This window comes from Galeopterus variegatus, unplaced genomic scaffold (assembly GCF_000696425.1).
Source record: "Galeopterus variegatus unplaced genomic scaffold, G_variegatus-3.0.2 Scaffold3583, whole genome shotgun sequence".
Classification (NCBI taxonomy): domain Eukaryota; kingdom Metazoa; phylum Chordata; class Mammalia; order Dermoptera; family Cynocephalidae; genus Galeopterus; species Galeopterus variegatus.
In genome coordinates, this window is record NW_007729694.1 from 229,147 (window position 1) to 241,200 (window position 12,054).

The 12,054-nt window shown below is 34.2% G+C and overlaps 1 protein-coding gene across 1 annotated transcript in view; it reads right to left on the reverse strand.

Moving 5' to 3' along the window:
- The window catches only part of PARD3B (par-3 family cell polarity regulator beta), a 201,918-nt gene extending 191,292 nt beyond the window's left edge, over window positions 1–10,626 (reverse strand). Inside the window, exons 1-2 of the mRNA XM_008585465.1 lie at window positions 10,544–10,626; window positions 2,196–2,282 (exon numbers count right to left, since the gene is read on the reverse strand). Coding sequence (XP_008583687.1) covers window positions 2,196–2,282; window positions 10,544–10,599 — 143 coding nt within the window. The 5' untranslated portion in view covers window positions 10,600–10,626. The remainder of the gene's footprint in view (window positions 1–2,195; window positions 2,283–10,543) is intronic.
- Between the last annotated feature and the right edge of the window lie 1,428 nt (window positions 10,627–12,054).

Genomic DNA, 12,054 nt, shown 5'->3' on the forward strand with positions numbered 1-12,054 from the left:
TGGTGTGATGAAGTCAGAGACTTGTCTGACACGCTCTATACCCACTTGCAGCTAGACACATGGGTTGAGTTAAGTATGCTGTTTCAGCCTGTACTCATTACTTCTCAACTTTTATTGGCTCATGTCTCCACTTCCATATTATTTTTAATGTTTTTAATTAAATTTCCTTTCTATAATACTAGTGGATAGCAAAAAAAAAAAAAAAAAACAGCAAAAAACAATAGAACTATTTCATCAAGTTACTGTACAGTTGACCATGAACTTCTAATAAAACTTCATTTCTGAGTTAGACTTTTTTGTTTTAGCCTAAATAACCATAATACTGATAATTTACACATTTATACACTGTATGTATGTTTTACAAGGAGCTTTCACATTTTTAATGTCATTTAATCCCCGTAACCTTGATGTAAAGTGGATATTCACAAGAGGCAAGTTAGGGGACTTGCTCAAGGTTATAAAAATGAGCCCTGGGATTCAAATCCAATTGTTCTGAATCTAAGTCCAATTCCCTTTCTAATATTCTACAAGGCTCTTTCTAGGAATCAGAACCAGGAAGGATAAGGGGGGAAATCAAATTCTAATATGTTTCCCTCATTTGAGGTGAGATAAAGGTGATTTCTGGTCTACAGGGATAGCTTGTTTTCTGAACTATTGAAAATGAAGTATGGTGACTGTCACATTGTATATTTCCTCATTTTTGGAAGTCGGGAGGATCTTGTGTTCTCTTCCAGCTTCATTAAACGAAAGGGCCTGGTAATTTAACCACTCTGGTATTTCACAAAGCTCCATCAGTACACTTCTGCCAAAAGCCATTAGAATTTCTCATGACAACTGAGTAAATGCGCACCCTGTCTATCCAAAACAACCTCAGTCTGTCCTGTGCCATAACCTATAACATTTATAAACACACTTACTAACACATACAGGAAACTAGGCAGTAGGAGTCACTAGCTTTTTGGTTCATTTCTTTTTAGGAAACATTCATTCCAGCGAGAGCTTGGCATCAGATGTTATTTGCAAAAAAAAAAAAAAAAAAGAGGTGATGACTTTGCAATTATAGGTAGCAGATGGCTACCTGCTGAATATGATGCCAACCAAAATATCATGACTAAATCTGCTCTTCTTCTTATAGGGCAGACTAAACTGAATAAATATTCAGAACCAGTAAATTAATACCATACAACCTTTGGGAAAATTTCAGTTCTAGAAAGAGCACTGAAGTGAGGACAAGTCAGGAGATCTGGATTTTGTGTGACCTTAGGAAAACCAATGGACTTTTCTGGTATTTGATATTCTAAGCTAAAATAAAGCATTCTGCCTTTTCACTGAATTAAAAAAATAAATTTAACAAATTAATTAAAATCAAGTCATGTGAGTGAGAAACTGATTTTCTTTTTTAAGATTCTGACAACCCTTGTCAATATCATTCTCATGCTAAAGGTAGTCATTTTATTAAAAGTGACATAATATCTCAAACTAGTTCTGTAAGTTTGTTATTACAGTACCAATATTAACTCTGAGGCACACGTTTTAATTTCCATCTAGAAAACAGGTTTTATAGCCAGTTCGATATGAATTTTAAGAAAGGCTGACACAATCGAACATTTACCAATGAGGATTTAACAACATAATGTCTTTAAAAGGATATGGTAAATTATTTCGATTGACTAAATTTTATTTTAGAAAAAAATAAATAGCATGACAACATTTTGCTTCTATAGCTAAAATTATCATACATATACAGCTTCTGATATATTTAATATTCTCAATTCTATGTACCTGAGAAATAGCAGGGAATATCAATTTGGAATTATTATATTCACTTGTTGAAGTGTATTTTGAAATATTAAACAAATTCAGTTGTGACATTCATCTAACAATATGTTAATATGTTAAACTCCTTGGCAAGGATCCTGTTTACTGTATGTCACTGACAAGGATACTTTAAGAAAGTACTTCACAATTAATTGTAAGTGGGGAAACTGCATTCATTTTTTTCTTTATCATTACATTCTAGAGTAAGTGATTTCATTTTGTTTTTAACACGTAAGAGTACTACAAAAGTACATCTTGAGGTGTCCATCTTAATAATGAAATTCATACTTTATTCTCTTTTGAAAAATATTTGAGAAAATGAGCTTAAGTCAGGGTTTTCATTAGCACGATCTTCTGAAACAAGGAAAACATCTTACCTTCCACTCAGAGATGAGAAGAAGGGCACTACATGTATTCCCAAGGGGCCTCCTTCCCCAGAAATCTCCACTGTTCTTGTCATGTCACTGGGGCAGAAAAAAACAACAGCACAGATGAGTCTCTGCTAAAAACCAGATGAGGCACATTAAACACACACACACATACACAGCCCCCCTCAGGATTACATCAACTACTCTAACTTAAACAGCAGAGATGAAGTCAAAGGAGTATATCATTTACTGGCATGTCCCGAAGATTCATGAAATGAAATGTTTAAAAGACTATCTGATTTCTTTTTAGTCCTAGGAGAGGAACAAATGGAAATAACTACCTACAAAAATAACTTCCTGCTTAATCTGCATAAATCAACATATTTAAAAGAGGTACCCCAAAATGAAATTTTTCCCCATTGAGACACACTTGAAAATTACCATACAGATCATAAAATACATGGAAGTAAGCACATCTATGCTTAAGCATAAAGTAGGTTTTTTTCCCCAGAACAGAGAAAAAAATGAAATAAAGTACATATTAGAAAATGTACAGAATTACATTCTACAGTGGCTGTGAAGCCTCAGTTGGTAATATATATGGGCATGTCCAAAGCAATATAAATCAAAACTTGAACTTGTTTTTCAATAAGTCATCAGTTGTATTCAATGGAAGAATTCCAAATTTTCACTTCCTATTTTTTTTTTCTAGTGGTAAAAAAGGAGGTTGTAAAGCCTGAAAAAATGTATTATGGAATGAAATAGAAAGCCTGACCTTCCTAACCTACCCTAGATTAAGAAAAGGATGAGCCACCAAACTTGAATGGATAGTGTGTATGACTGAAATATTGAAGGCACTGGGAGCTTTTGAGTAATAAAGAGTGGAACTAACAAGTTTTCATAAAGATGAAAAATAATAACCGTGAACAATTATTGGCTCCTTTAATCCCAGAGAGAGAAAATAATTGCCAGAGGAAAATGATAAAGTTGAAGCAAACATCCCTGTTATGGAAATTGTAAACAGGTCTCTATTGTTTCCTATTTACATGAAAATGACCTGAAACTAGATGTCAAATTAAGAGCTACAGCTGCTACAAATGCTTTTCTGCTCCAAATTGAAAATAGTGAAATTTTGGCTCCTTGCTGGAAAGTTGAGAACAGCATTAAGAAAGCAAAATGCCTGATGAATTCACTCTGCATGAAGTATTCTCTAAATTATCAGCAATCTAAAATAAATACATTAAATATATTCTCATCAGTGGATTAGACTTATTTTTAATGTGTTTTCTTTGCAAGCCTATTACCATTAAGAACTGTAAAAACGAGCCTTGAGTTTCCAGCATTTGTGGAATATGACAGAATTTCAAATCTGATAATAAATTTCAAATGTGTTTTGACCAGATATTGCTGATATATGTAAAACTTGTTTAGTCAAGCAGGTTATATCAGGGGCCTGAAATAGAAGTTAAAAACAAATCTTAGAGTGATAATATAGGGTGATATGATTCTTTTCTATATGCCTGAGGATAAGGATATTTATATGAATATATGTATATGGACTGCCACATACATGTATGTATTATATGTCCTGAATATAAAATGCCTGGTGGGCAGAGAAAGTTGTGTAGCTTTTAATGGGCCCAAAAGCAATAGTTGCCATATAATAACAGATTTATAGTGCATTTTTAGGCATTTGAGGAACACTAAACCCAAAGCATTCACATTCTAGGTTTATGATACTGTTTTAAAAACCTTTAAGAACAGAGACTAAAATCTTGCTTAATTATCAAAAAATCATCTTTACCTTTATAATGCGTTTTTATAGTTTTGCACTGAAAGCATAACAAATCTTTCCTAATAAATGTATCAAGTATCCACATGCTGATAGATAGAACCCATACGTAATACACTGCGGCTTTTAAAATATATGTTTAGTCTAGTAAAGACTTCAAGATTTCAGCCTAAGAATGTTTAGGATGGCTTTTATGGATTCTCATTTTTTTTTTTCTATTTTACAAATTCTTTTTACTCCACTCAAAATACTTCCTATAAAACATTAAAAACTATGTATCATACTGATCCCTACTCCTTTGTAATTATCAATCCTGTATTTTTAAATTCACTTTAGTAAGTGAATATTTTTAAAATTCACTTAAAGTAAACATTATAATTTGTTTAAGTAATCAATCTTGTTTTTATAGCACTAAGATGTTTCGGGAGGATGCAATTTTTAAAGTTCATTTCTATTTTATAAAACTCCCTTTTCGATATTTTAGAGTAAACTTATTCTTACCATTACACACAATAGTCACAATTCTTTGGCTGGAAGTATTTCTGACATGTTAAATTATAATCACAAAAATATTACTATCTCAGAAAAAAGAATAAAGGACTTTCATTTTTATCGACTGCAACGTGCAAGCACTTATAGAAAGTTAGATCTATTTAATACAAACAAGCATTACAAGTTTTACATAGACCATATCTCCTCATGTTCTTTCTAAAATGTTATAGATTATTTGTTTCAAGATGGAGAGAAAGGCATTTGAAAAATGTCTCATAGACTACACTTAAAAAGTTTATTTTAAAAGGAAATAAAACCCCTTCAGTATTATATCTACTTGATGGAGCTCTGTAGAAATGTCTACATATATACCCTTCATGGAATATAAACAGAGAAAGTAGAACTGGTTGCAATTATTTGAATATTTAGCTCATAAAGAGAGATTTTACAAAGATGTGAAAAAATGCTATTAATGCTCTTTGTTAAGACAAACTCTAGAGTACAGTTCAGAGACTAGTGAGCAGGGCATGCACACATTTATTTGTGTTTTGGAAGACAGTACAATAGCCAGGAGATAAGCTGGAGAGTACACTGAGAGTAGAAAATATAGAAAATGAGGTGGAAGTAATATTCTAGCAGTGGAAAGAGAAAGGGGTTGGGAGCTACTTGTGAAAAACAGACAAAAAGTGAACTGTGGGGGTAAAAAAAAAAAAGATTCCAGTTATACAAAGAAAAAAAAGATTTCACTAAGGTCAAAATAGCTATCTTTATACAACTTTCTGAGACACACCTAAACAAGCAGATAGTTACAAAGCATTAGGTCAACTAATATTATGCAAGCTAAATGCCCTAAGATCCACTTGACAAAACTGATTCAGATAATCACTGGAACCAGCTGCTACCAATCTAAGAATCTAGGAGAAAACTATGGGTGAAGCTACAGAATCGGTGGTTAAAAAGAGACTGTCATTACGAATGGTTACCCTGCTAGAGCTAGATGTGAAGTGTGTCAATTGCTTACCATCCAGAAGAGAGACCCGAAGCTTGAGGAAGAATATATAACAGAAGCCTAAGATGTTTGCAGGTCTAACTTCTTCACATGAGGCAAATGGACAGCATTTTAACATTAAGATTATTCTGCTCAGTGGTAGGCCACTCTTTCAGGTATGGGCTAGATAGGACCGAGGATACGGAGAAAGAGATGCTTTATCTCAGATCTCTAGTTACAGACGTGAATCAGAGAGAAATACCTCAATGGTGACTTTGAGTCGGCTGTCTAAGTCATTTAAACTAAGACTCAAAGCTTCAGTTTCCTTATTTGTACAATGAGGACTTTATGATTAGGAATTTCCCTAATAGAGTTGTTGGTTTTAATGAGAAAAATAGAGAACACAACACATATACATTACACATGCTGTATCTGTCATATACAAGGGGTTAAATAACTATCAGCTATTAGCATGATTATTAGAACTTTCTGAGGGAACAAATAAGCTTATGGAGTAAAAGGAAATAATCTATTTCAAGCTTTCCCAATTTTTTACAATGATTTCCTCAGCAACAGTTTTTTAAAAATTCTTAAATACAACTACTGTAATACTGAAGAACATATTTTCTTCATGATTAGATTGCGCATGATTATTAGAACTTTCTGAGGGAACAAATAAGCTTATGGAGTAAAAGGAAATAATCTACTTCAAGCTTTCCCAATTTTTTACAATGATTTCCTCAGCAACAGTTTTTTAAAAATTCTTAAATACAACTACTGTAATACTGAAGAACACATTTTCTTCATGATTAGATTGAATTGCTGACATGGAGAAAACAAAAACAGAAATAACAAATGTATAGAAGGTGTTAGTTTGTGTTCTTCGGGGAATGATTCACAGATCTGTCATATGTAATGGTATGAGAGATGGACTCCAGAGAAAAGCCTCCAAGAAGAGTTTGCAGATGATCCTGAACTCTACTGGTGAAATGCCTTGATAAGAATGTACTAAGTAAAAATCTAAAAAAAGAAAATGTGTTGATGATGGTGGGATTCACTTAATTCACTTGAATTCAGCAAATATTGAGTCATTACAAGGGGAAAGATCTTCAAGGAAAAAAAAGACTGATGCTTCAGGAGTCCATAATCCAGGGAGAGGGTTGAGACAAGTAACAAAAATAATACAAAGCAACAGAATAATTAGTAGTAATAGCAAATTCTCAGTGAAGGAAAGCTATTATTTGGGAGGTAGTGTCCTAATTGCCTTCTGAGGATTATAACATGTATTCACATCAAATCGATAAAGTAAACACTGTAACATCACTTCCATCATAGACACGAAGATTGGCTGCAATTTAGAGTGGGTTAATGAGAGTGGGGGTGGGGGAGAGGGGGGAGAGAGAGAGAGTGAGAGGATGAAGAAGGAAGGAGGAAGAAGAAAGGAGAAGGAGAAAGAGGTGAAGGAGTAAGAAGGGAGATGTGGTATGTATAGAAGACAGATTGAACCATTAGCCTGAGATTAAAGATCTTATGTCAAATTCCGGGCTGGAAAATTAATACTTAATTTGTAGAAAATAGAGTCACTAAAGGTTTTGGAACTAAGGAACAGTGTGATAAATGCTGTGGTTTAGAAATATTTAACAGTGGTATGTGAGATCAATTAGTAAAGTTAAAGACAAGGGAGAGACTGGTACCTGAGACATGGGTTAGTAAATTATTGCAATACTCTAGCTAAGAGATAATAGAGACTTGAGCAATGATTATAGAAATAACGCATAAAAACATGGGGACAGGTCCAAATTATTTTGAAATGGACTCTGCAAATAATTCTCTAAGTGAATGGATGTTGTAGGCAAAGAAGAAGACAGGATAAAATGTGATAGCAGTTTCAAACTTAGAAAAAAATGGAGGCCTGGAGGGGGCTAATCTGGGGAAGTCAGAGTCCAGAGATAAGACTGGGTCAGGAATGAGATAGGAATAAGAGATGTGGAGAAGGTCTTCTGCACACGTCTTGCTATTTAAAGAGAGCTCAAAGTGTAATTTTTTCAAAATACACCAAAGAGAAACACCTTTGTTTCACTCTCTTTTTAAGGTCATAGTAAATTGAGTGGTGCTTCATAAGAGATGCTTATTGTGAGATTATTTGAAGAATTCTCTTTGTGTTGTTTTTCTTTAAATAAAAATATTCATGTTAATAACAGGTGAGAAGTTAGTAGTTATGCTTATGATTTATGAAGCAAAGTGTTATATCCGTTTAGTTATTCACTGAACAAATATGTCCCTATTATATTCCAAGACCTATATTAGGTATCAGAAATTCCCTGGAGGATTCAGTTTTGTTTGGGACAATGATCAACAGTTATAATAAATTGTAATATGTATATTAAAGACAACGATAATTGCAATAACAATTAATGTTTATCCAGCCTTTCACTTAGCATTGCACTAAGCCAGTTGCCTATGATATATCTCATTTAAACTTCACAATAATCTATGTGATAACCATATCCACTTTCTTATGAAGAAAACATTTTGAAGAGTTGCACTAAGCCAGTTGCCTATGATATATCTCATTTAAACTTCACAATAATCTATGTGATAAAACCATATCCACTTTCTTATGAAGAAAACATTTTGAAGAGGTTACATAATTAGTCCAAGGTTGCACACATACTAAATGGCATCACAAGTGTTCCAACTTAGGACTTATTTAAATCCAAAGGTTTGGGAACTAAGAAATGGTTTGATAAATGCTATGCTTTAGAACATTTTATACAATAGTAAGATGTGGGATCAATTAGAATAAAAAGCAATTGCTGGTTGAGAGAGGAGTTAGGTTATTACAATAGCCTAGCAGACAGGTAACAAAGGCTTGAGCAATGACTATGGGAATGAAACAGGTTCAAGATGTTTTGAGATGGACTCTGCGAATATTTTGCTTAGCTTCTATGCCACCTACATGGCAGTATGCCCAATGCCCTATGCTTGGGCCAAGCTCTGTGCAGTTATCAGATCCTCCCTGCCCCAGGAGAACGCTGACCATGTAACTCAGCTGTAAGTAGCTTTCTAATTTCTCTTCAACTCTTTTTTAAATCATCTCATACCAGGTAGAACCAACGTCCTTTCCTACAACTGAAAACTCCAAACTTTCCCGTTAGCTGTGCGTTCCATGCCGTTAAGATTGTTCTCTTCCTTTCCCATCTCAGAGTCTCAAGTGCTGGGAGGTTGAACTCACTCTTCCTTCTGCATTTGACCTCAGATTGATTTCAGCTGTGCTTTTCCTATACTAGTGCTCTCTACATGAAGTTTCCAGCCCTGGTTACACAGCATGAAATAAAACACTAAGAAGTCAGGGATGGTGCACACAACAGGTAATGTTTGAATTAACAGGTTTGTGGACAAGAGTGGTAGATGTAGACTGAGTCTCTGGCTGTTACTTAATTGCTCTGAACTGCAGTTCCTTGACCTACTAATGGTAATAATAAAACTCATGCAAAAAGGCTGTTTTGATAATCAAAGTATACATATATATTTTAATTAAATAATATATATTTAATCCCTATACACTATTTCTCTCAATTCTCTGTACCTGAAGAAAGCTTAGATAATTTGTTCATGCAGCCATAAACCAATTGTTCACTCTATGATGGCTATTCACATAGCATTTAGCCAAGACATTAGCAACCTTTTCAAAAAGCTAAGATTAGAAAACTAGAGGTGGAAAAGGGGAGAGGAGGGGAGAGGGGAGGGGGGCTAATGAGGAACTGGTCAACGGACATAAAGAATGATTGTGTATTATAATGATGAATAAGCTAACTATACTGATCTAACCACCACATGTTCTACACAATTACTGAAAATCAGCATTGTACTCACACGTATGTATAATAAAAAATAAAAAAATAAAGAAAATAAAAGTCAAATAGAATAAGAGTATTCATTCATTATCCATACCTCTGAAAGCAATCTTATCAAGCTTCTGAAAAGACAGTGCTTGGAGATTTTCTGTACCAAATTTTTAATATTGTGTAGCTTGTTAACCACAGAAACAATCTAAATAAAGAGTAACCATGGCCACACAGTAAAGCTGTAAAATAAAGGATGATCACCTATTTTTTAAAATAACTTAATTTCATGTAAATTGTTTAGCATCTATTAGTATCTGAACTTAATAAAGGAAATATGTTGAATTAACAAATGAATATCAACCTCAATAATATCACCTTCTAATGCTAGGGCCAACCATCTATTAAATATGAAATTACTTTCCTTATGCTAAATTTGAAGGAACTTAAAGAACATAATGATAATAATAATAGAGATGATGATAATAATAGCAATAGAAACAGCAGCAAATACTCATAGGACTTACTGACCCAAGCACTGTTGAAAGCACTTTGCATTTAGTAATTCACTTAATTCTCAAACCAATCCTTTGAAGAGGGTCCTAATAATATTTCCATTTTGCAGACCAGAAACTAAGTCATAGAAAGATGAGTGACTTGCCTAAGATCACAGAACTAGTAAGCAGCAGAGTTGGCAGTTGAACCCAAGCAGTACCTGGGGCCAAATTGGAAACTAGTGCAAAGCAAAGGAAGTGGTGGTAAACACGAGAGCAGCTGATATCAGACAATGAGTTACTTTCATTAAAAACATAAAAAATCCTAGTTGATGGACTAGATTCATTTTACATACATCAAATAAAATATTGCAAGATTGTTAAAATACAATACAAAGCAGTACTCAAAGAGCTGAAGTCAAACACTCAACTGCAATGAATTCTGAAATGTTCACTTTAAACTGTTGTTTAAAGAGAAGAAAAAGTAATTAAGAAATCTGGCTGCAGAAGAGTATAAGATTTGAGGATCATTTGTATATATGTCTGTCAGTAAGTTATCATATCTTATGAAGAAAACAAGAGGGAAGAATAATTAAGTAATTAACATTAGAATTAGGACATATTTCACTCCATGATTCTACTTATATCTCGATCTTTCTTGTAAAATAAAACCAATTACAAACTATTAAAGAAACAAACATTAAACTGAAATAAGTAAAATGTTTGCATTTGCATAAACAGAATACCTCAATGCATCCTTAGTTTTTGGTGATGTTACTAGTTCTGTCTGTACACCATTCATAATTTCTCCATCTTCCAAGTTCTGCGTGGAATCCTGTAGTGAAACAAACACATAAGCATGCGATGCTCTGCATATAAAATTGAAAATATGAATAAAATGTCTCAACAAGGGGGAGTAAATGGTTTTACTCTGGAAATGTACAGTATGCTCCAATTTCTTTGAAGACTGGAAACAGGTGTTAATCTTTTCAGTGCTTTCAATATTCTTTTCTTTCCCATTTGGTTTATGAAATACTCAAATGGGCAATTTACACAAGGCAATATGTTAAGAGCTTTAGAATATATCGTTTAACTTCCTCCCACTCAACCATAGGCTTTTGGGATTGAATGTTTTAAACCAGCAAGGAAAAGGAGTACCAAAGGGAAGGTTCTGGTGACAGCCGGTGATATATTAGCTTTAATGTACTATATTTGCTTGCACCTGCACCCCCTGCCCTGGCACCAAAATATAAAGAAAGCAAAATCCATGAGAAAATGTTGCCTGGAAAAGTCACTTCCATCAAAAGTGTAGCAGGAACCTTGCAGGAAGAAGAAATCCAGAGTGCTTACTTTGTCATAAGACTGATTCTGAGGATGCTCTTCCTGGAGAGAAACTAAAATTGACCATTTCATTTCTAGAATGGTAAACACGCTTCCACTACACAATTTACAAGAGGTAAGAGGGTCAGAAAGGTCTTGCACTCCAGGATGGTGGCAAAGTTTAGTTGGATGTTACCCAGAGAAGTAGAGGAGAAAATGGATTTTAGAAAGCATGCCTGGTGTTGATTCTTTATGAAAGATATTAGTTCTCTGATAGGACTTGGAGCTGTTCCTTATCAGAGTAATTTTGTGGATACCCCACTCTTCAGAAGCAGAGTCACAAACAGTCATGGATTCTGGTTTCATTAAAACAACAAACCACATGGAGAAAGACCCATTATAAAAAGCCACACGTATAAACAGAGCATTTATGGATCTGAATGCATCATTCCACCAAAAATAGTAAGATAATATATGAGCTTAAAAGATTGGACATAAGGGAATTAGATTAATATCTTGAAGAAAACAAAATACAGAGCTGTAATGGAAGCACTATGTTGTAGTAAATTGAATGAAAAAAAAAAAAATCTTTTGCTTTTAGCCAAGTAGCAGCATTTCCTATAAGGGTTGGTGGTTTTGTGAAAAACTTGGTCTACAGTAGATTTTTAAAAAATTTATAGTTCTCTTCTCCACAAGGAAAAAGAAAGGAGAGGGCCGGCCCGGTGGCGCACTGCGCTAGTGCGCCGCTTGGGAAGCGCGGAGGCGCTCCCGCCGAGGGTTCGGATCCCACATACAGACCGGTTCCCACTCACTGGCTGAGCGAGGCACGGGGGCGACACTGAGGGTTGCAATCCGTTGCTGGACACGGAAAAAGACAAAAAAAAAAAAAAAAAAAAAAAAAAAAAAAAAGAAAAAAAAAAAAAAAGAAAAAAAAAAA